This window comes from Syngnathus leptorhynchus, chromosome 15 (genome assembly GCF_054491065.1).
Source record: "Syngnathus leptorhynchus isolate UIUO chromosome 15, UIUO_Slep, whole genome shotgun sequence".
Classification (NCBI taxonomy): domain Eukaryota; kingdom Metazoa; phylum Chordata; class Actinopteri; order Syngnathiformes; family Syngnathidae; genus Syngnathus; species Syngnathus leptorhynchus.
Window position 1 is genome coordinate 8,639,692 of NC_141209.1, and position 25,386 is coordinate 8,665,077.

General features: G+C 44.6%; 2 protein-coding genes across 3 annotated transcripts in view; one reads left to right on the top strand and one right to left on the bottom strand.

Annotated features, from left to right (window-relative positions):
* The window catches only part of slc25a21 (solute carrier family 25 member 21), a 46,320-nt gene extending 35,136 nt beyond the window's left edge, over positions 1-11,184 (top strand). For both annotated transcript variants that reach the window (XM_085931489.1, XM_085931490.1), the window contains 8 exons: positions 4,613-4,696; positions 6,126-6,192; positions 7,053-7,112; positions 8,496-8,603; positions 8,682-8,846; positions 9,365-9,546; positions 10,236-10,288; positions 10,368-11,184. In XM_085931489.1, the coding sequence (XP_085787615.1) occupies positions 4,613-4,696; positions 6,126-6,192; positions 7,053-7,112; positions 8,496-8,603; positions 8,682-8,846; positions 9,365-9,546; positions 10,236-10,288; positions 10,368-10,429 (781 nt within the window). In that variant the 3' untranslated portion in view covers positions 10,430-11,184. The remainder of the gene's footprint in view (positions 1-4,612; positions 4,697-6,125; positions 6,193-7,052; positions 7,113-8,495; positions 8,604-8,681; positions 8,847-9,364; positions 9,547-10,235; positions 10,289-10,367) is intronic.
* A 1,811-nt stretch (positions 11,185-12,995) lies between these two features.
* On the bottom strand, positions 12,996-20,916 carry pax9 (paired box 9). The gene is made up of 3 exons (XM_085931491.1): positions 20,670-20,916; positions 18,137-18,760; positions 12,996-14,334 (listed from the first exon to the last, which is right to left on the bottom strand). Exons 1-3 carry the CDS (start codon positions 20,671-20,673, stop codon positions 14,153-14,155), a joined length of 810 nt encoding a protein of 269 aa, XP_085787617.1. The 5' UTR covers positions 20,674-20,916; the 3' UTR covers positions 12,996-14,152.
* Positions 20,917-25,386: the final 4,470 nt, after the last annotated feature.

The following is a 25,386-nucleotide window of genomic DNA, read 5'->3' on the forward strand; positions in this document are numbered from 1 at the left end:
GTGTGAGTCAGAGCACCACGGACTGAAGACCCCAACAACAAAATCCCAAAACACCCGTCGGCTGCGCCTTGGTAGCATATTTCCAAGATGATTAAAAAAAGCTGGCAGGAGCGGGCAGTGGTAACCATGGCAACCCTACCTCCGTTCGGGCACAGCACGCTTTAAAGATTGTTCTTTCACGAGGCCTTTGACAGATGACGTCCTGATTTTCTCAGAACGGGAGCGATAAGGAAGAGGGCAGTGTGCGCTCACCCCCCCCCCCCCTCACCCGGCCGCTTCTCTGCCTCAGCATCATTCCCTCCCCGACTGTTTGGTGAACCCCGAGTCACTCCTGGAGGAATCCCTCACGTCAGCCCAACTCAGCAGGCCACAAAGCGGCGGCCGCAGCCTGATAGCTGATCTTTCCTTGTAAAGTAGCAGGCAGGTCAGCGGTCAGCAGCCCCCCCTCTCCCCCTCCTCACCACAATTAAGTCCTACAAGTGAGGGGCGGGATTGCATCAGAGCGTGCAGCATGTTAAGTGCAGAGACTGCACGACCCGTGATCAAAAATGAACAAAACAAATGAAAATGGATCGAGGTTGACTGTTGATTTGCGACTTGTGTGATCTTGACTGGACCGTCGCCCGTCCTCTCCACTTTTGTGTTTTCATTGAGCGTTTCGGCTCAAAGCTCAAAAACAGGTGTGGCGCTCTCAGATGCTCTTCCAATGAGATGAGAATTTGTACTCTGAGCGCTTTACCAGCAGCACAGAGCACCAATTGTGTCATTGCAAAAAATGTTCATTGTCTTTATGACCGAAAAGTTCTTTGTCATGTTTTGAGTCTTTGTAGATTTCATTGCAAACAGCAGATGTGCATGTCGATGTTTTGCCACCGCGCCACCTATAATCATTATCAGTCAAGTTCGCATTCCTCACTGCTAATTACAGACCAGGGTGCTTCGATTTGGGTTGAGCCAGACTGAGATGTGACGATTCCAGTTCTGCTCAGCTTTCATTAGACCTTTTTTGGGGGGTCCCAAAAATCCCAACATATTATTGAAGGAAATGTGATGTCAAACTAAATACTTGGTGTGAATTCCTTGGAGAAAATGTGATTTTTTTTCTTTCTAGCTTCAAGTTGGCACCATGAGAGCGAGCTTTATTATTTTAACCTCATCTTTGGTTCTGGTTTTTCACCATCTTCACCCGGCCGTGAAATTGAATTTAATTCTTGTGTTAAGAAAGAGAGCCAGTTCTTCTCTGCTCGTGTTCCTTTGTGTGTGTGTGTGTGTGTGTGTGTGTGTGTGTGTGTGTGTGTGTGTGTGTGTGTGTGTGTGTGTGTGTGTGTGTGTGTGTGTGTGTGTGTGTGTGTATCACACTACAATTCTTATTGCTCGGACATTAGCACCGTCATTTCAGTTAACAGCATTTGGCCTGGTTCTGAAAAAAACCGATTTGAACACCCAAAAAATACTTTTTGGATGATGCAAGCCGTTACTGGAAATGTGAGTTTTAAAGTGCTCAGTTTTTCCAGGGGAGCAGCTGAGGGTCTTTTCAAGACGACGTGAAGAGCCATACATCAGGCGGCTGAAAACCTTTGGGTGTCAGTTTTGGCCTCGTCTCGGCTGGCAAGTTTTTTTTTTCGACACACATCTTTTCCCTGTCTGCCGCGCCGTGATGGGTCACGCTACAAACATCTGGACTGCTAAAGCTGCTCAACTAGGACTTTTGTGTGGTTCTGATCAGATTGGTCCTGTTCTTGGTTTGGTCTTGGTTTCTCATTGTACCAGATCCGGTCGTGACATAATGTCTGCCGTCAACGTTCCTCATCCTGAAAGCGGCGTCGACGGTCTTCCCCTGTTAGCGTGATTGAGTGTCCGGAGTCTCGCTACGGAAGACTCAGATCATTCATCTCCGACAAGTCCTCTTAACCTCGGCGGAATGGTGCAATGGGCTTTTTTACCATCTTTTATGATCCCGCCCGTTAAAATTAACGGTCTGGCTGTAAAAAAAAAATTAAAATAAAAACCTAACTAAAATCAAATGAAAAATAGACTTGCCATTGCAGCGCGCTGGCAGATAGATAGACTGTATGAGAATCTTCCTTCCAGTCAGCATTTATTTATTTATTTATTTATTTAGTTAGTTAGTTAGTTAGTTAGTTAGTTAGTTTGTTTGTTTGTTTGTTTGTTTGTTTGTTTGTTTGTTTGTTATGGTTTACACAAAAGGACCTCCTAAAAAAAGATACTTGCAGGTCTCCAGGTTTCACCGCCATCACTAAATGTGCACGGGTAAGTAGTTGATAGTTTTATCACCTCTCTCAGGGATGTCAAACTCATTTTTGTCGCGGGCCGCATCATAGTCATTGTTCCTTCAGAGGGCCGTTATGAACGGCTTATAGTATATATATAATATTGGCTACACAACAAACTGATGAAGAACTTTTTGAAATCAGAGACGAATAAAAATGTTAAGTATTTTAAAAAGATGAACGCTAATAAAAATGTCTTGCAATTTTTCAATTATTTTATAAGTGAAGACAATTTGTAATTTTAGTATTGACACATGAAGTCGATGCACAATTTGTCTTTGCAGGTTACATTAAATGATTTGGCGGGTCGTAACTAGCCCCCGGGCCTCGGGTTTGACACCAATGCCTTAGATTGTTGTCTTTAAGAATTATCGGCGGGTCTCGGGAATAGACATGACCTGGCGCCAACCTTCAACTTTCCCTTGTGTCGGCCATCTTGCCCGGTCTCATTTGGTGCGGACGAAGTCTTTTCTGCAGTTGCGTCTTCTCAACCCGCCCCCACCTTCACCCTCACCCGGGCAGCTCCGGGCCTGTAAAAGACAAACAAGGATGTGGATGAGGAAAGGCGAGGGAGGAGGGGGGTGTTGCTCTTGATGAACTCTCCGATATCATCACCTCAACGCGTACTTTATCTTTGCTCGCTTAGCCGGCCGATGATTGAAGGAGTCGCCGGCAGCTTCCCAAACGAGCCCCCGGGGGGTGCGTGTGGAGCTTTCTGGGGTCTTCTTTCTGCTGAGTTTTACGATCGGCACAGCTGACTCGGAAGCCAAATGAATCTGCCAGAAGCACCGAGGCTGTTTTGTGTTCCTACAGAGTCTGTGCTCAACTCGAACTTGCCATGTCCATCCTTGCAACCTTTTAACAGCGAGCGTTTCAAGTCCTGGCTTCCACATTTGGTAGCTGTGAAAAGCGACATGAGTTGCTTCCTTGCCGGGGGCTTTCACTGACCTCGCCCCTCCCACTCTCTTCTTTTGGTGCCCCCCTATTATCTTCCTCGGCCTGCTCCCTGGCTTTTTATGGCAGGGTAGCGGAGGGCCACGAGGAAATGAGGTGACCCCGAGGTCACCTGTGGAGTCAGAGGACTGCAAGCCGGACGGCAGGCCACTTTTGGCCCGGCTGAAGGAGACATTGGGAGATTGATCCCTAGCATCATGTGCCTTTCATTAAGCCCGATTTTGAATTTATTTTTTTTTTTTACGAGCCCCTTGTAGTCTTAAATCTTTCAGTTCACAAAACGGTTTTATCTTGCTAGCCTTGCCAGTTTTGGGGAAGTGACTTTCTTATGAAACACCCTGTACCAAAACAATATACATGGAAAAAGTGGCTTTCTTTTAGCATAGTATTAAAGAAATTCAAGGTGAAGAACATCCGTGACCTTTTTCTATCTGTAGCCCTCAGAAGAAAAAGTTTGCACACCTCTGATCTATGTGATATGAAAGAGCTCCCCCCCTCCCACACTGCTTTAGTGGAACCTTGGGGCTCTTTATGGGCCCATCAGGCACCCACGTGGACAACTTACTTGCTCACCCCGTTGACCTTGCAGTTGAAGATCCCCATGCGGAAATCTTTTCTTGTCACCTCGGTTTTCCTACCTTGAAATGGATCAATGTAAATATTGGACAGTTAGGCTTTTAATTGTGTTCATTAATGGTCCAGAAAGTTGGGGGGGTTCTGGGTTTATTGTCCGGGTTGTAGGGTCAAAGCGGCGCAGCAACATTTAACGAGGTCTTATCGCCTCAATACGCTCAAGCCTTCATCTCTTAACGACCGCCTTTAATTCATTCTGTGGCCCCCGGCCGGTTCCTCGCGTAAAAAAATTTGAAATGCTGCTCTCCGGCCTTTATTAGTGAGCGAGGCTGCCAAAGTGTGCCGCACAATAAAAAAAAAAAAAAAAGGAAAAAAGTTCTCCTGGAGCCGAGTGCGTCACATGAAACATTTTCACAGCGCTTACTAGCGTGTTAGCGGCCTGGAAGCTTTGCCGACTAATTGGATCGCTTGGGTTAAATAAATGTTTGAGTTTTTACCCTCCCCCATACTAGCCTGGTCTTGAAGGGTAGGGGGAGGCTGGTACCAACCAACCCTCTCGTCCTGGCTTGCGGCAAAATGAATGAAAGTGAGAGCGCCAGGAAAACGATTCCACGTGACTCAATAGTTTGACTTCCAAAACTAATTCTGGTGCCACCTTATTTGTCATGGAACGTTTTTTTCAGAATGTAGTTGATTTTGTGTGTGTGTGTGTGTGTGTGTGTGTGTGTGTGTGTGTGTGTGTGTGTGTGTGTGTGTGTGTGTGTGTGTGTGTGTGTGTGTGTGTGTGTCCGCAGGTTCCAGATCCAGAGGGGCACCAGCGACCCCAACAGCTACAAAAGCCTGGGCGATTGCTTTCGAACCATTTTCCGCAACGAAGGGTGAGTCCTGTTTTCTTCATTCAAGCGATTCAGAATTGAATTGGACATTTGGCCGTTTTGTGCTATCATGCCGTGTCACAATAGAACAAAACGGCCAAATGTCCAATTCCACGTGCAGTTGAGGATCTGTTCCTCTTCTTCCTGTTCCTGCTGCAGTGACAGCTCGCTGAGACAGCGCAGGCGTGGAAGAAAGTGTCGACCGCCGCTTGTTTTTACGGCAAAACGGCACCTTTACAACAGATAGAAAAAAGAAAAAACGGATCAGGTGGCGACAGCTCGGAAATCCCACAAGCGGAGTCAGTCGCATCCTGACTTGAAAGTGTTGCAACGCGTCATGAGTGACAGCGCCACTTCTATTATCTGCAGGCCAAACCACTTAATGGGGATTTGTACAAATAGTCTTGCAGAATTGTCCTGGAAAGAAACATTTCTCGGAGGTGCGCCAGAGTCAACCTGAGCTCTGCTTTGTTCAAATACGCGCACATCAAACGACAGTGATTAATTTCCGATTTTTGTGTGTGCATGCGGCCCAGCGGGTTGAGTGTTCCCGTCTGGAGGCAAAACAAAAAATCTATTCGGCAGCATTATTTACACACGCTGGCCCACAGCCCAAGGCAAAGAATATTGAAGAAAAAAAAGCTCACTCCTCTCGCCGTGGCAATTTTTTTTGAATGAATTCACTTTTTTTTTTTTTTTTTTAATTGCAGAAGCAAACTGACAACAGTTCGCCAGACACAAAACATGGTGGTCGGCTTTCCTGTGGTCATATGCGTGCGTGCCCCTAATTAAGGCGGGAAAGAGCCGAGGCAGTGGGAAAGTGAAAATATTTGCGGATGAAGCACGTCGGCTTGTTTAAAGGTTCCCTCAAGGACGGCTAGTCTACCATTGCTGAGTCTCCTCAGGATTGGAACGAAGGTCGTACTGCTAAATTTGTTGTTATTAAGCAGCCATGGGGGTGGGTTGACCTCAGCCTCCTTTTTTGCTTTGCATCATTTGCGTAAAGAAAACCAACAAGTGTGTACTTTACATTGCAATGCAAACCAGCAGTCAAATGGCGGCGGCCATGTTTGTCCTGTAGCAAATTCTCACTCGCCTGGAGGTCTGACCACACCCGGGAAATCAGCGGCTGTCATTTGCATAGCCGTCGGTCGACGTTTATTTACGTCTGTTTTCTTGAGAGGCGCAATCTGATTCAAAGCTCCTCTTTTGATTGTTTATTCCTTGAGCTGTTGATACGATTGGGCTGATTTTCACTGACCCCTGCAACGCAACTTGCTTTTTTTTTTTCAAGATTGACACCCACGGACGGTCGTCCGGCATCATCTGTGTTGGTTGTAGCCAATGTTGCCACAACACATCGACTTGTACTTACTGTCAACTCTAGCGGAACCACCAAGGTTTGACCTAATGATTGATTGTGTCCTTACAGAATCTTTGGCTTCTACAAGGGAATTTTGCCTCCCATCCTGGCCGAGACACCTAAGAGGGCAGTCAAGGTGAGTCGTGTTGGCGCAACGTCGCCTTGCTAACCGCACACATCATGTCTGTCAAATTCAGAAGCGCCACCTGGACCGCCCGCTCCTGTTTGTTCTGTTGGGCCAGCCCAAATATTGACTTACAAGTAGTTAGCAGCCCATCACGCCGTCTTGTGACAACAGTGGGCAGCCATATTGTGGCTAATTAAAGCCAAGTCAAATACAGTGAACCCTCACTTATAGGAAAAAATAAAACAAATAGTGGACACTTAGTTAACTATACTTAATCAATGTTATGAAATGTCACTATATTATATTGCATTCATTACTAGTATCACTGCCGCACAGTTACTTTGCATATTCCAACAAACAGTACATTGAACTCGAAAGATTTATTTAAATTCCGCATCTTATCAATGGAAATGTTTAGGTATGACGCTGCTGCAAAAAAAAGAATTTGCCTCACAGGATGAATGACTTATCTGCCTGACTAGCAAGCTAACTCGCTATCTAGCTTGCTAGCGACCTATTTAGCACGCCAGCAAGGGAGATATTTTACACATCTGTGTTTTTTAAGCTATAAAAATGCACCACAAGTGCGAGAGCGCTAGGATGTGTCACCACTTGGCAGCTGTAAAAAAACAAAACCAAAACTACTAATTTCCTATCAGATATTTTCTTTGGTGTTGGCTTGAAGGCCTTCCCTCATTTTTGAAATACATCCTGTTCAGTGAACCCTCGACTAGCCATCTTTGAGTTTGAGAATGATTACACGTTCACCTCCCAAGTCGCTACGTGCACTACAGGTGTGGGCGTTGCACCCATGTCAAGGCGTCAACACTCGTTTGTCTCAATTTCTCTCATGCTCCCCCCCCCTGCAGTTTTTCACCTTCGAGCAGTACAAGAAGCTGCTGAATTTGACCCCTTTGTCTCCGGGCCTGGTGAGTCTTAACATACACACACAAGCACCTGAGTACACTCTCGCTGGAAAGATAAACACACACACGGAACAGGAAGAACATTGTACACAGTGTCGATGTTTGGCCTCACCTGCTGACGGATGCCAAGAATAATTTGCAGCGTGTCGAATGCATAAGTGCTTGGCCTTCATGTTTGCGATGCGGTTTCTTATTCAAACCCACGACAATTTGCACCTGGTGGAGTGTTGTATTGTCAGAATGTGCACTTAAGTTTGCTTTTTTTTTTTCACGGACATTTGGAGATGGAACAATATTTTATTTAAAAAAAATTGTAAACAAAGGCAAAAAGCGTAAAATGGCAAATATTTTTCTTGTGTACCGTCGTCGCCATTTTGCAAGAGGGAGGGGCTACTCAGGTGTCAGCCAGGTGTCAGCCATGACGGATGGCGTACCTGCAGCACCGACGTCCGCCCCGGCACATTGTATATCCTCCTCATGCGTGCGGGCGGGCGTTTTTATTTTTTGCAGTCATTGTTTACTGGGCCCATCCATCATGCATCATCTCCCTCTACCCCCCCCCCATATTTGAACAAATCCTGTCATCACTAAAGAATGGCGCTCTCTCTTTCTCATGCAAGTTTATATTTTTGAAATTGGTAATATTCTGGGATCAAGTCAGTAATTTCCAAAAGCGTACGACCTTTGCTTGCCTGCCCGCGGGTGCAGCTGAATGCCTTCAGCATGATTAAGGAGGACGCAGTAGGCCCGTAAGACCAATGCAGAATGCAAAAACGATGGCAGCGGCGGCCGCCTGTGTAAATACGCCGACCGGGGGCATGTCTGAGGAGGATGGCTCTCGGCCGGGTCTCTGACAGCGGGATAAAAAAGGGCAGGAAGAGTAATGAGCTATAGACACGTTCTTGACATGTTCCCATTACGCCAGCATGTGCGCACACACACGTGCGCTGTCTTCGTGCAAATACATGCAGCATTGCGACATCGTTTAATTTCAGGTGTGGCGTGAACGCTTGCCGTTAGGATGTTGTGTAACCGGCGATAATGACGGCTTTTAATAGGCGCGATATGATTTAGATGTCAATTTTCAACTTGATTTATTTTCAATTTCCACATTTGTGAAAATTACTCAGCTGGGGGGCAGCTGATGTCTATTGGGTAACATTTGGGATGATAGTACACGCCAAGAAAAATGCTCTGATGTTTTTCTAAATCTGTCTGGGTGATTGTGAGTTCGAGCAGATTGTTTTTTTTGTTGTTGTTGTTTAAGTATCAGTGGCTGATATCGGCAGCCTTCGCACATACTTGATAGCTCAAATAACACTGCTATCAGCCCGCTAGCGATACTGGTACAGTATCGGTACTAAAACGCCAGCCGACATCTCGCAGGCGCTGTCGGCAGCGGGACTCGGTGCGGGTTTGACCGAAGCGGTCGTGGTCAATCCATTCGAGGTGGTCAAAGTCAGTCTGCAGGCCAACAGAGACGCCTTCAAGCAGGTACGTCAAACACGAGCACGTCTCGGTTTCCCTATGAGCTCCTTCCATTCTGACGGCTTTGGGTTTGGTGGTCGGCAGCAACCGTCCTCATTCGCTCAGGCGAGACACATCATCAAGACAGACGGCTTCGGACTGAAGGGTCTGAACAAAGGGCTGACATCCACCCTGGGACGCCATGGAGTCTTCAACATGATCTACTTTGGGTTCTACTTCAACGTCAAGGATGCCATCCCAGCTAACCCGGTGAGGTACCGGTCCAGACTGCTCACCCTCAATGTTTGCATTTGATCCTGTTCCATTGCTCAAAGGTTTTGCGTTACGTGTTGGAGATGAGCTGTTGATTTGGGCGGGCTCTTGGGGGTGTGCCCGTTATTTGTAAAAACTCTCCTAGCCAATTAGCTGTCCGACCTCTCTCGAGTCTGGCCCCTTTTTGTTGAAGGGAGGTGCGGCGGGGTACAGTAACACGCCTGTGTGCCCAGTCGCAGTCCAATTACGCAAATTGTCCCCATATGCCTCCCCGACTCTGTCTGCATGAGCCCTGTTTATAAATCCTCGCTGAGAACATGTGCCTCTGCTCAGCCAATCGGGAAGCACTCATCTAGCGCCATTAGTTACCATAGCGGCTTTTTCATGGCAGCTTTGCAATCATATGCCCTCTTGCCAATACCAAGTTAAGGTGTCCATGTTTTTAGCGACTGTAGAACTTCAAAAGTAACGCACAATGTGATCATCTTTAATTGAACTTTAAGTGTGTCTGCCAGGACCCGACCTTGGAATTCCTGAGGAAGTTCGCCATCGGCTTGGTGTCGGGAACCATCTCCTCCTGCGTCAACATTCCCTGGGACGTGGCCAAGAGCCGCATCCAGGGCCCGCAGCCGGTCCCTGGACAGATCAAGTACCGCACCTGCTTCCAGACCATGGTGCTGGTTTACCGTGAGGAAGGGTAAGGCTCAGCCTTTCGACCGACTTTTTGTCAACATTGTGGAGCGTTGCACTGAAAGATTGAAACATAGTGACTTTACCGTTGACGATAACAAAGTGACCTTAGTGATTGACATTTTGTGAGCTCAGAAAATACCTGATCAAAAAAAAAGGCAAATATCTTCTTTTCTTTTTGTCTCAAGTATGTTGACAAATGGACCTCTATCCAAAGGTTTACCTGTGGTTACATAGTGATAGACCTTTTGCATATCAAAACGTTATCACATTGTCGCAGCAGAATCATGCTCCAATCGTCCCCCCCCCCCCTCCCTCCCTACAATCCAGTAACACAACACAGTCCCTGCTAATTAGTGGTCCCTGTGGGGGACGTCGTTAAGCGCACCCTAACGAGCCACGCCGCGCTCCTTGGGTCAATCTAATCAGACACGGGGGCAAGGGAGGAAGTGGCTCCAGCCTTATTAACGCTGTCGGGGGGGGCGGCAGCAGGCCAGGCTAGGCCAGGCCAGGGATGGGAAGGGGTGTGCCAGACCGCGGGTCACCTTGAATACATCAAGCAGCAGGTCGGAACATCACGAGTGCTCCCCGCCGAGCAGCCGACAGAGACCCTTGCACATCTCCACCGAGATGACACACTCCGTCTCTCGAGCAGCCCCTCCCCAAGCTAAATCAGATGCTGTTGTGTTTGCACAGGTACTTGGCACTCTACAAGGGCTTGGTGCCAAAGGTCATGAGACTTGGCCCAGGTAACATTTGCCCTTATTAATTTTCTTTTTTTTTTTCCCATATCAGCCAATGTAAATGTCTATCTTCATTTGACCACAGGTGGCGCTGTGATGCTGCTGGTGTACGAGTATGTGTCAGGGTGGCTCCAGAGGAACTGGTAAAGACCCGGCAGCAGCGAAGACCACGAGTGCCTTTTGGGATGTAGTCCTCCTCTTCATACCTCAAAAGCAAAAGGTATTTTTTCTATAATGAAGTCGCTTCAAAATAAATTGCAAATGCTAAAAAAACAGACATGCAGTAGGTCATGTCCAAATCAATATTTACTGAATGCGCCATTCGATATTTTTGCAAAAATCCTCTGAGGCATATCTTGAGTGCTCAAGCTTTAACATTCACTTGTAGTGAAACATCTCAAATGGAGACAGCCATGTTTTGTACATGCTATGAAAATGTCGACATTTGCACTGAAAATCACACACAAGGACATGAAAACTGGGGACCCATTAGAAAAAAGAAAGTTTGTTCAGCTTTTTACAACCGCTAATGCATATCTTGCCATGCATATCGAGTACACAGTACTGTCATTTATCAATTGCATGACTGATTTTTTTTATTTTACATATTTACATATATATATATATATATATATATATATATATATATATATATATATATATATATATATATATATATTCCAAATGTGAATTGAATCATTTGTATTCTTTTATTTTCTTGCCGTAAAACTGACGTGTATCTGCAAGTATTTCTAAAGATTTTTTTTTTTTAATCCATTTTCACTGACTTGTTTCCTCCCTTGGAGCACTTTTTCACTCTGTTGGTTTGGATGTTTGAGTTTCACTCATGAAACTTCAAGCACCTTGATCTGGGCAACAGAAGTTTTTTTTCAAGAAAGAAACCAAACATTTCACCTATCCTGTTGCAACTCATTTTTTCATGTGCCAAATGTGAATTGGATTGTGCCGTGTTTTCAAATTAAGAAAACTGGCCCATGGATGCATCTACTGCCAAAACAATAAAAAAAAAAATTTTTGATCACTTGTGTTTTTGTGTGTGTGTGTTTGGAGCACTTTTTTCACATTGCTGGCTTTGTATGTTTTTGCACGCGAGATTTCACTCCCCCACTCCACAGGTCTGTTACTAGTGGTACGGGACAGCGAGCACCGTAAAACGAGTCGCACTATCAGTCCGATCTCCGTTCCAGAAGCACTGTGAATATCAATCATAAACCAAAAAAAAAAAAAAACTTTGACTAACAGAGTCGTCGTTTAATGTTTTGCACCTTATTTTCAATAAATTTTTGCGCCTCGGGGCTGCCGACACTTTGAAGGACATTCGGATGAGGCGAATGCTGAGGTCGTAAACCCGCCGTCGTCTTTGCGATGTGGCGCCGTTCATTCGACATTCCCTGCGCACCTTTGCCCCGCCGTAAATCTCACACCTTTCTTTCTCCACGCCTCATCCGCTGTCTCGGTAATATTTCACTCGCGTGCACGGTGGCAGGCTTTGACACGTGCGCTTTTAACCATTAATATTGTTGATGTGCGCAGCGTATTTATGCAAATGCCTGGCAGCTATAGTGGGCGGACATGTTATTGGGATCACCTCAAATTCTGCTCCCCCTTGAGACCACACGACTTGTTGCATTGAACGTATCCGGAATTCTACAAGATTGCTCTCGCTCTCCAGATTTTCGCCAAAGGTTTTCACGGTTGATCTTGTTGCTAGGACATTTTGAATGTGTTCAAAATTCCCTAAAATGGAGAAGTGATGGTACCCCACACAGGTCCCTGTCCCCCCCCCCCCCCCCCCCCCCCAACCACCCACCCCTGTCAGGAAAGGGTGCAAAAGAATTTATAAGGCGTTGAACATGCAAATAGGGAACCCAGTGAAGACAGTGAGCCGAAGAAGCTGAAGGAATTTCTGGCAAGAAGTTGCTGTTCAGTACACGTGACAACAATCTCCCATCTTCAAACGCTATAATACGAAGCCTTAGCCTTGTGTTCTTTTTTGACATTCTTCCTTATATGTCGCTTGTACACCCCCCCCCCCCCCCCCCCCCCCCACACACACACACACACACACACAAAAAGGGAAAATGTTGTTCCTATTTTTTTGAATGTCTGCTTTGAAAGGCTTTACAACAAGGCATGTCAGTACTTTTTCACACCGATCCGGGCCACGGTCACGTCCCCTGTGATGCGGTTGAGATATAGTCAAAAGAAACATGACAAGGACCCCACCCCGCCCTGCGCCCCTTCGCCTAGGCCCTAAGCAACGGTGTGTGACCACTGCATGCGGGAACTAGCACTTTCCAAGTTAAATCCGACTGTTGACACTGTGTCAGCCGCCAGCCGTCTGTTTATGCCGCAACACAAATCCCCCCCGCTCGCCTCTGCAGGTAATGTCGGCAGCAGGTGAGCGTCTTGTTTTGTTTTTCTAAAATATTCATCACCCCCCCTCTCCATGCACTCCTTGTTTCAACATGCTGTGTGGGATTATTTATGAAAGTTGATGCCGCCTCTCCAAGTGTCCTCCAAAGTGTTTTTGCATCTTTTTTTGGGCGGTGTCTCACGTTGTCTGAAAAGCTTGAAGGCCTCCTGGTGTCCGGATTTACTGCGATGTGCACGCCCCCGAATGCAACATTAGGGTTGAAGACTTTCAATATGGATGGAAAATTGTATTTGCACGTTTTTATGATGTATTTGCTCTGAAAGTGGAATGTAATAATAATAATAATAATAATAATCGTGATGATAATAATAATAATAATAATAATAATAATAATAATAATAATCTCTTCAAAATAAGCTGCAGATTCACTATAATGTTACTTTGAAAATAAAATGTAGGGAAAATACAGGCATTTGTTTCTTCTCCCCTGGCTTCAAACTAAAATAATTCAGAAATTGTTTAACGCGTCGCAGTAGCATTTGCTCACCTTCAAATACATACAACAAATAGTTGACGACACGGGTCATCTACTCTCTTTCAAAATAAACATCCTTAAATTTGCGGAAACAGTAGAATAAACTATTTTACAAATTAAATTACATTTTATTTAAACCATAGTCAACTTTAAAAACGTTTTCGCGCAGTTAAAAAAACAGATATGAAATAATAATAATAATAATAATGTTTGTAAACAATGTTTTCGTTCGTCCTATTTATCTTTTTGCCTTCACAATAAAGTTCCAAATTTCAAAGGTCTGTAACAGCCAAACAATTTAATAAGATACATTCAATTTCATTGTGCAACATCATGTGTCAATTGTCACCAGTGAGAAGTCTGGCAACAACGTTACGTACAAACGCTAATTGTAAGATTTTATGGCTAATTGCACTTGATTCTAACGTACCTTTAATCTAATAAATAATAACAAACACAAAGGGGCACTAGATTTTCCTGGGGGGGTTCTTCTTCCAAGTGGGGGAAAACATGGTCTGTTACTTTGATTCCCACCAATGTAGCAAATTGGTGTGCTGTGAGGGGGGGGGGGATCTAATTTCCTTTTTTACTGCAAAATATGTGCCCTGTTTGAAAGCTCTGGAATCACTGCCATAATAGAAAATAATCATACAAAAGTAGAAAATACAATTAAAAAGCACCCTGAATGTAACATTTCCCCCTTTTCCATTTGTAGCGTTGAATGAAGTTCTACGCATGCGCGTTGAATGCAGCGTTTGGTCCACCTGTGTCGGAGTATTCCGTGATGCGTTCCGGTCCACGTCGGAAGTTCAATAAGTCAAAAACAGCAAAAATAAAATCCCGTCGTCCTTCATTTAAGAAAAATAGTCAGCGAATGTCGAGGCCGCCGGGTGGACGGTGTCGCGTCCAGGCGGGTCCTGTAGCCGGTGGGCCGCTGTCACAGTTGCCACTGGCCGGCGGCGGCGGCGGCAGCGGCAGCCGCCATGTGCGAACGGTCACAGAGGCCGACGTGATGCCGCTGTACGCCGTGGAGGCTGACGCTCGGGTGGTGGGCCGTCGGGAGGCCGGGATGCTGGGTGCTGTGACATAGCTGCTCGCTGTGGGCAAGCCACTCGGCGTCTGGTCGGGTGGATGAAGAAGAAAAAAATACATCGAGAAAGGGCGTCGTTAATTCCAATAAAATGCTCCTACAAAAAAAAAATTGCGGTTGTGCTACTTGAGCGAATGTTACAATCACTTTGTGCAGCCAAAAGACTCACTTGTTGCACATAAGTAGGAGAACAAACGTAGAAGTACAGATACAGTGGAGCCTCGGTTTTCGAACGTCCCGGTTCTCGAACAATTCGGTATTCGAACAAAAAATTCTAGATTTTTTTTGCTTCGGATGTGTCGAACCTCACGAGATGAGCCGAGAGGACCCGCATGCCAACTGACTCCGTTCGTTATTACGTTCTCGTTACTCTGAGGATTGCATCAACTCTAATCATGCCTCCAAATGAAGCAAGTGGGACCAGTAAAGCCATCCTAAAACAGACGCTCCTAAAGCAATGCGACAGTGAGCGCCCGTCGCGCTGCGGTTGCGCGATTGGACCAAATTAAGATCCCTGCGCGCTGAGGTCTACTTAAATTTTGGAAAGTCCCTTTAGACTTTTGAAATATTATCTAAATTTTAGCGACCGCTCTGTCACAATAATGCGACCAGCGCGGTGCAGTTGCGCGGTCGGTGACGCTCTACGTCAACATGATTCGTAATTCGAATGATTCACCTCTCGAACAGCCTTCTGGAACGGATTGTGTTCGAAAACCGAGGCTCCACTGTACTTGAAAAAAGACTAACAGTACTCATTCAACTCGTATGCTAACTGGCCAAAGTCATTGGAAACACCTGCACGCCTCTAATGAGTTCCGTATGAATTTTCTTTTTACATTTTTACATTGTCTTCTTTTACTTTTGCCGGCTTATATGGGGGAGGGGGGCTGTTCTTAACAATTTAGGACGCTGTATCAGTCACCTAAACATCACTCGACGTGTTGTTTCTAATATTTTGGTCATTTCGACCTCGCTTAGGAACATGCCTCTTGATGTCACCTGGCCCGGTTGTACAATTGCTGCATTACAAGTCAGACGATAATCGCTGGCAAGTGTAAAAACTTTTTTTATACGGCTGAAATCTCGCATCTCGTTATCGGGGTGTAGGTGTCCCTAATGTAGTGTCCACTGTTATTACATTTGTATGAGAAATAATGCAGATATCAAAACAAAGAGACATATGCCATTAATTTATTACGTCCTTGGACACATTCAATGCCCTCAAAATCGCATATTGACTGTGAATTATTTTGCCCACCCCCCAAGAAAATGAATGAGCTGTGTGGCATGGAGGCAGGAGCGGACTTGTTGAGTTTAGAGCATGGGGCCCATTATGGATGTGTATGGGGAGGGTGGGGGTTGGGGGGGCTCCCTGGCCCAGCATCATTTATTTATTGAATGCCCCCCACTCACACCCGCCCGCCCACCCACGTCCCTTTCTGACAATGTACTTTTTGATTAAAACGTCTGATAGATGGGTTGACAGTGTTTGCGCCTGTAGCTGCGCGGTGTCAGAATGATGAAGGATGATGTTTTCAAATAGCGCGTCTTTGATTAAAATGTGGCTGCACGCGAGCCAACTAAATATTACCAGAATAAAAATAGCATTTCATTAATCGCATGACACTTTAACTGGGCCAAGTCACGCCAACGCAAGCCCCATGTCGTCATCTGCCATCCCGTTATTTACGTTTGGAGAAAATAGGTTTTGATGACAGTATTAAATCCTATTAGCTTGGTTTTCCACATATTAAAGCTGACTGTTATTTTTTTGTATAGTCATATATAATTGATATGAATTTCAAAATTCCGTCCCCCTCATTCGTCTCAGGCATTTTGAAATTTCAACTAAACAGATCCCATTTTTAAACGTATTCTTACAATACTTTTTGTAAATATTTGTTTTCTTTTGTTTTTTGGAGATTACAATTTTATTTTCTGTCATAAATAAGTTTTTCTCGATCTATTGTATTTGTAACTCCATGCATGCATTTCACTGCAGTCACACTTAAAATGTATTTTTTTATTCGTTTGTTTTGGGACCATATTTGATTTTACTGATGCAAAATTCCCTTTAATTTTGTTTAATTTCTCTGACAACGTCCTTGTTGCTTACTTCATTTTATTTGAAGTCACACATTTTGTTCATATGTTAAATTAAAATGCAAGTAATTACAACACACACATTTCCCCGCAAGATATAACGATTAAAATCGAAATTTCTAAAAGTTGTTGAAATCATATTTTCACCATGTTACATCCATGAAAATATAATTTAAATAAAAACTGTATATCAAATTGCTTTGAAGGAAAATTAAATGATTACGCGGGTCATAACGTCACCACACCTCCTTTTTTGTTTTTTTTACATCTTATTTGTATGGTGACATATTATGGGATGTCTTCAGAATAATTGTATCCTCCTTAAAATTATGTTAAAATTAAAATAACCTATAAGCCATTTCTCAGAAAACTGCAATGTGTGTGTGTGTGTGTGTGTGTGTGTGTGTGTGTGTGTGTGTGTGTGTGTGTGTGTGTGTGTGTGTGTGTGTGTGTGTGTGTGTGTGTGTGTGTGTGTGTGTGTGTGTGTGTGTGTGTGTGTGTGTGTGTGTGTGTGTGTGTGTGTGTGTGTGTGTGCCTTCATGTAGTGAGCTTGTACGCATGTCAATCAAAGCTGTCTTTTCAAATTAAAATTTCTATTTGCCCATCTTTAAGCCTGAGTAAACGTCAGTTCAAACAGTGCAAGAAGGAAATAGATTGTGCAACATTGCAGCTTTCAATCTGATTAGTGACCCAAAGATCACGTGTCGTGAGCAGGTCTTTATTGTTTTTTTGTTTTTTCTTTTTATATACCCCTCGACGCTGAGTTCTCTGGACAGTACGTATTATTTTTTTATATTCCAACGTCAAATGTATGTTTTATATAATAATAAAATTTGCTCGTGCCTGGTTGTATTTTGAATGATTTTGTTATTTACACTTAGGCGACATCATTTGTTGTTTTTATCTGAAAATAGTTTTCCCCTCCTATTCCAGATTAAAAATATGCATTAGCAAATACATTTTGGTCATCATGAGTAGCAAATTTCAGAAAACCCACAATATATATTACGGGCTCATTAAATATGCAAACGAGAAGTTAATATGAATCAAATATTATACACACGAGATCTGTGTCACATGAATTTCATAAATGATTATAAACGTTTTTAGATAGCTCTGTGTAATATTTAAAATATTTGTCTTTAGTTCCAAATAATATACGTATTGATTTGCCTAAATGTATTTGTCTTAGGAAATGGAAATCAAACCCAATTCTCACTGTCACAAGAGGAAGAGTGTGACGTCAGCAGCTCGTCTCCCCCCTTTTTTTCATTGTCATCAAATTTGCGCCATAAGCATCCTCCTGTTTTAAATTCTGCGATGTGAGGCCCTTTGTTTTTATTTTCAATTATTTTTTTTGTACTCGTCTAGTAGCGCTTCTACAAATCGTTTCAAATTTTATCGCAAGCACATCTGCTGATCGTTTGCACGCGCGAATTCATCTTCTGCAATAAATTCCTTCGCGAGCCGCAGCTCTGTACGAAGCCGAGAAAGAGAGTCTGGCAAGCGGCCTGACAGCACTCCTTTCTCCCGCCTCCTCGGAGAACCAAAAAAGTGTAAACAAACCCCATGTTGACATTGCGTATCAATTCTGATTGACATCTTGGGGGGGGGGGGGGCACCCCAAAAGTGATGACTTTTAAAGCTAAAAAGTGAAATAAGATGCCCTAATACACGCGCGCGCACAAGTGCAGAGGGAAAGGCACATGCAGCATGCACCCAGCTTACTTTGTTGCTCGGTAATGGATCGGATCCCCAGAATGTCCGTGACCGAGTGCGACGAGGGCCATATCCGGTGCATGGCCATGTGTCCAGGGAGCGCGGGCATGCCGGGCGGCGTGGCCACTTTGGAGCTGGGGTACGAGTACAGGTGGTTGTAGGACAGCGCGGCGGGCTGCGGCGGCGGGTGCGTCTGCGGCGGCTGCTTGGCGGACTCGTAGGGGCCCTGCTGGGCCAGGTTGCCGATCTTGTTGCGCAGGATGCGGCTGATGGAGCTGACGGACGGCAGGTTGAACTTGTCGCACACGCCGTCGGCGAGCAGTCGGTCGCGGATCTCCCAGGCGAAAATGCCCGGGTCTCGCTGCTTGTACGTCCGTATGTGCTTGACCACGGTAGGCGTGGTGACGCGCGGCTTGCTGCCGCCGATGGCGCCGGGCAGGATGGAGCCGGTCTCGTTGTAGCGCGCCAGGATCTTGCTGACGCAGCCGTGCGAGACGCGCAGCTGGCGGCTGATGTCGCACGGCCGGATGCCAAGCTGCGCCAGCTCCACGATGCGCAGTCGGATGGCGTTGGGCAGCGGCCGGCCGTTGACGAACACGCCGCCCAGCTGGTTGACCTCGCCGAAGGCGGGTTCTGAAAGTCGAAGGCGAGAGCGAGCTTTTAGTCACGGCCTGGGCAAAACCGAACCTCGCGGAGGCTCTTTTTAACGCGGTTCCAAAGCGACTTTTGTTGGGCGCTGTGTGTGTGTGCATGCTGAGACTCGAGTGCATCAAACCGTAACCATATCTATAGCCATTAGCATGAATACATGAGTCAAAGTAATCGGACAAGACCCAGATATATTGCATTCATTTGTATATTTGTATATTTGCACACCACAACCCAATTAAGCATGAGAAATATCAAAGGAATTTATGCGCATGTCACACTTGCACGCATTATGCTGAGACTCGAATGTAAAGGTTAGATGGATATAGCGAACACCTCGGTGGTGGAACTCAAGCGAATCGTCCGAGATCAAATGGATTTACTTATACATGTTGGCCCTTATGCTGAGAGCCAAGCGCATCAAATATAAAATATGACTTCTGGTGGTAGTTGTGCCACGCTGCATGGCATAAATCATGCTGAAACATGAGGATTGCAAATATGAAAGTACTTCTTTATGCATGCATGCATGTATGGATGCTGAATCCCAAGTGCAATATAATTTTTTTCGTTGTTTTGATTGTTATGTTTCACTTGCCTGCATCAGGCTGAGACTCTCAAAGTCGAAAATTAAAATATTGTATGTCTTTGTTCCACAGATGTTTGCATGTTGGTGCTGAGACTCAAGTCGATCAACTGTAAATCCAAGATGAGACTCCCTTTCTTGTGCTGAATACGAGTTGAACCAAAAGTAATACCGGTATATATATCCAAAATACAGGTTCAGTGTTGATGGGAAAATAGAGCATGTTGTTGGTCATGCTGAAACTCATTCAAGTATTTTAATACAGAGACTTGCATGTATCAAAGGCAACTGCTGTGTAAAATATTTTAGACAATTTGGATGTATACACAATTTTGATATTACGTAGCATTGTACGGATTTGCATCCATCTGTTGTAATTTCTTCTTTTGAGACTTTGCGCGTGCATCTTGACGCATCATGCCTTGAGCGTAAAAAGGCCAGTCCATCATTAATGACTGTATTTCTGCTGATATTGCTGATTGTTTTTCTTTATTTGCTCTCTTGACATATTACACGAAAGCTTCTTTACGTGTCGACCAAACCTTTTGCAACACACATGCTGAAACTCATTCTTACAGATGCATCTCAACGCATCATGCTGAAACTAAAGTGTGTTAAGAGTTCAAATTAGGCATCAATTTTGGTGCATGTTGAGACTTGATCTTTTTGTCTTACTGTAGACAGACTTGATACGACGCATTTTGTTTACAAATAATGTTGAGATTTGAGTGTACGTACACTGAAGTCCAAAATAAATTCCGTTGACTAAATAGGCCTGGATGCACCATGCTGAGATTGTTCAAATCTGACGATACAAGTCTAACGCTGAGATTTGAGTGTAGCAAAATAAATACATAAATAAATAAAAATCAGTGCAGATAGTTAAATGCAGAGCACATCCAACTTGACTCGAACATAAAAATCAGTTTTATAGGCGCCATAGGTTTCTTTTGCCTCGAGTTTCTTTTTTGGGGGAGGCGGGTAACTTAAAAAAAAATAAACACGTATATTGTTCCTGCTATAATCTTGATTGAAATCCGTGTGGACGTCCAAATAAGAATTTTATAGCACACACAATCATGTGACAATAAAGTTGGAATCTAATGGCCCACTTTTACGCATGATGCTGAAACGTGAGCAATGTTTTGAAAGTTGGCTGCTGACAACTTTCCAGTGCCCCCCCCCCCCCTTTTTTTTTTTACACGCATCAGACCTCGTCTCCCCTACACACACACACACACACACACACGCACAACATGACCCCCCCAAAACCTCATCCCGCAACCGTCTTTCAAGCTTGCGACTCACCCATGGCGTTGAAGCCGCAAAGCAGGAACACGGCGGCGTCCGCTTGCTGCTGCCGCTGCTGCAGGGCCCCGCTGCTGCTGCCGCTGCTTCTGCTGCTCCCGCGAGGCTCCTGCTCCGCGTCCAGCGTGTCAAAAAACAATCGACTCCCTCCTCCTCCCCCAACCAGTGATCACCAGCCTACTGTCCGCTCCGGCACCGAGCAACCGAGCACCGAGAGCGAAGACGGACAAGACGAGGCGAGGCTGCCTGGCGGGTGGACGGACGGACGCGAAGCTCGTGTGCGTTTAGCGAATAAAGACGCGCGGCACTCGGAGAAGCTTTTTTACATTTCCATCCGCTGCGCACAAATCGAAGGCTGGACGTACGCATGCGTCCTCGCTCTGTCATTGGCTGGATGCGAGGAAAGCACGCCGCTATTGGTTGCGGAGTTTGACATGACACCTGACCACCACCACCCCCTCCCCTCCCTTCCCACCACCATCCCCAACCATCACTCTGACTGCACGTCACCGCCAATGTGTTTGTTATTGAGACTGATAGTACACTAGCGGCCACATCCACGCTGCGTGGTGCAGATCCCCCATTCACCCCCCAAGAAGAAAATCCCACTTCAAAAATCTGAATTCACATATTTACGCAAAAGTAGCACGCAGTTTCTTTGTTTTTGCGCTAAAATTGCCCGAAAAAAAACAAATTTAACTTTCGTGGCAGTTTTTCGTGCGTTCAGACACGGTTTTGACACGCCACGTGCACACAATCTACACTCATATTTGCATTATCTTCATGGACGAGACCGTCCTGGTGCACGAGTTTTTCTCATGCTGGCCTTCAAACGCGCGCGAATCATCGTATAATGTTGTTTTTGCGTGTCTGTTAAACAAGCTAACAAAATAAAGTTCATTTTATTTTATTTAATAAACTCATTAAAAATATCAAACATTTTTGTCGTTTTGAAGTTGCCTTCCTGCAGAAAAACGCGCAAACCCGCGTGGGAGCATACCCACACGCTCTACGGTATTTAAAAAAAAAAAAGAAAAAAGAAAAAAGTGAACCAGAACGTGACCGCAAAATTTCCTTTCATTATCGTGTTCTTAATAGCATATGATAATTTTTTTGACTAAGAACATGTGGAAGACAATCGGGACTAATTGTTTAAGATTACTTTTTTGTTTTTGTTTTTAAATTAAATGCTTGAATATCGTTTGATTTTTGACGACTCTCTATTTACGCTTTTATTGATTAAATTCCATTGATTTATATTTTAACGTGTAACTTGTTATAGGCCAACTGCATCATGAGTAAATACGGAACTAAATATAATGTAGTACAGTATATTTAAAAAAAAACAAAGACTGTCTCGTCACGGAAATTCCGTGTACAAAGCATGCATGTAGTATTAAAAATGCTAAATGCATCTACACAATGCTGTGTGATACGTATAAGGGCTCATCCACATTTCGCACTCCAATACCCCCCTATTTATGAATGTATTTTATTGTCGTAAAAATGAATCTCTTTTGTTTTGTGGGCGCGCATACTGGTACTTGTAACACGCGTGATTTGCCGCTTGTTGCACGGCCTTCACGCGACTCATGATGGATGGATGGAGGCCTCCACGGCTCCACGCAAACTCGGCACGCGCATGACGGGATGCTGCATAAAGTAATTTCAAGGGGAGGAAAATAACACTGACTAAAAAATAGACTTGCGATGCAAATGAATAACTTTGGTCACCATAAAAAAAAATAGTAAATGTCCATCTGTGTAACGTGTGTTATCATGTAGTAAATATCACACCAGCCTTATTTCTTTAATGGACAAGTGTATCTTGAATAGCTGCATGCGTCATGAGTATGACAAATTGCTGTATTCTGATCAGATTTGTGGTGTCATTATATCATTTAAAAATATAATTCAATGAAATTCATTTTCAGCAGTATGAATATTGCACAAATCATCATATTCGTATTGCTGACTAACGCCAACAGACTTTTTATTCCTGGTGTCATTGAGAAGCAATATCCTAAAACGTCATCCAGTGTCCCCCCCCCCCACACACACACACACACACACACACGCACACCAGTCTTAAAAAAACACTCGACTGATTTGCTGGCGCGTCCAACTTTATATGTGCAGCTTAATCACCACTGCCGCCATTTTACCTCATTCTACTATATGGATGGATGTACCAGCTTGTTACACACACAAGCACGCGCACAAGCGCGCACAAGCACGCACGCACGATGACCCATCATTTCATGTTGACACCTTGGCCTATCATACACGTATAACATTTTGACATAGTGCAATTTTTACAGCCCGGGAAAACCAAACGTGACGTCTTAAGTGTTCCATGATGAATTAAATTGTCCTCATTTCAAAGCAAGTTATTTTAATATATTTGTTGTTTGTTGTTTTTATTTTTACATATTTAATTCATTTAGGTTATTGATATGATTATTTTTTATTTGTTTCTGTACTATCATTCATTATTCATCCATTTATTTATTCATTAATTCTATTCACCGAGTTCAGGCACCTACAACGGCAACAAATGAGACCCGCATGCTTAATAGTTTATGCCAGCAAAAAAAAAAAGTGGGAACAAGAAAATATGAATAGTTATGAATAGTTGGCGGTGGTATTGCTACTGTTAATGCTATTGTCATTCATATTATTATGTCGTTTACATAGAGTAACATCCATCGCCACCCCCCACCCTCCCCCAAAAAAGTGCTCTTTCCAAGTATAGTTTGAACTTTGACATGCCCAGAGAGGTATTGTCAAACGTTTTTTGTCAATAATGTGACATAATCATTGATCTAATTCTTTTTTGTGTGCTCCGAGCGGTTCGGCTGCTGTGAGATGCTATGGTGCCTCCTGGTGGCTCATTGCAAGTACAACGTGACTACGTTTGAGTCACAAGTGCTGAGCGCAGTAGATACAACTGTCCTGCAGGGGGCAGCAAAGGAACACATATTGCAAGCAAGACATCAAAGTGCCTAAATGTATTCTGTTTTGATACTGGGTAAAAAAAAAAAAAATTCAACTCCACTCATTTTTTTTATATTACTCTATGTCACGTATCCGTGCCACTTGCCATCCAGCTGGTGGCTTTTCCTTGCCGTCAATCGTTCACGCCTTTTCTGCCCCGTGATAACACTCGTGTGTTCACTGTACCCGCCCGACTGATACACGGTGCCAACGTTGCCCGTGAACTGACCCGACTCTCCTTGCTCGCCGCTCGTTCTTGACGTTCTGATCGCCGCCCCGACCGCCCGCTTGGCCCTGACCAAGTACGCGCTGCGCTCCGCTGCCCTGCGCACTCGCTCTCCTGCACTCTCCGTCAGGTTGTTTCCTGTTCCTTGCCTCCTCCAGCTTCGGCGCCGACTCTGTCCTCCGGTGGTCCCACAAAACCTAAAAAAAAAAAAGACAAATAAATTGATTTAATGGAATAAAAATATATTTTAAAATAAAGTAAAAGGGAGCATACCACCGAAACAGCCGCCAAGCCACCAATACAGCTTTCCACCTCCCCGTTCCCCAATTCAATTAAGTCCGTGCAGCACATGGTCGATCTGTCTCTGCTCGTGACACTGTTCACTTGTATTTAATCTAATTTGTATTTAATTATTCAAGCCCAACTGTTTGCATTTAATTTTTTTGAATGCATTCAAGCACTTATTCAAAAGTATTCACAGCGCTCAATTTTAGAATTTTGATAAAAGCAAAACCACAAAGGTTTTTCAGTGAATAACATAGCTTACCGCAAAATACATGAATTCTGAAACGAGAACTGTGTGCGTGTACTTGCAGGATTTGATATAGATACAGGCGCTCGCACATGGGCTCCGCCACCCAACTCCTCTTGGGTGGTCGTCCCAGCCAAGGGAGGGCGGGGGTCTTACAAAGGAGGAAGATGTCGAGGCCCGTTCAAGTATTTGTTCCACGCGGTCGCCATTTTGCATTTGATTGACGCTCAATGAGCGCCACAATGTGCGTCACGTTGGCAGGATAAGTCCCGACTTGTTCCGTGTTGTCATGGCTCTCAATGGGAGACCCGTACCGCGACGGGGAAGCCCCCCACCCACACACACATACACACACACACACACACACACACACACACACACACACACACACACACACACACACACACACACACACACACACGCACACACTCTATTCCTTCCCCTAAGCTAAATTTTCATTCGCGTGATGCCAGCATTACGCCTTAAATTAGTTAACGCTCATCTAAACAGTGCGTCACTAGATAAAAAAAATCAATGCGTGGTGACGTCACATTGTATAGCGTCGAAAACAACGCACCAAAAATCTCTGAATATTTCAAAACTGTCCTCCTGTGGGATTCGACCTGAATCCAAAAAAACCAATGAAGTATCTGACGTCACCGACATCACGCCTGCGTGGGTAATTGCGTTTTGCGCACGTTAGCTGAAAATAACTTGTACATTTAGTTGAACCAACTCGCTAATTGCTCACTTTGTATGCAAATGTTTGACACCTTGTTTGGGCTGAAAAGGAAGGAGGGCTAGTGTCTTTGGGGGGGGGGGGGGGGGGTTCTGTGTGTCCTAATAGTACGTTTGGGGCTCTTGTTGTCACTCGCCACCCAAGACGGTGATTCATGGGGGGCGGCAATTGTCGTGATGTGTTTGGACGAGCGACGCTAAACGTCTAAACGATGACTTGTGGC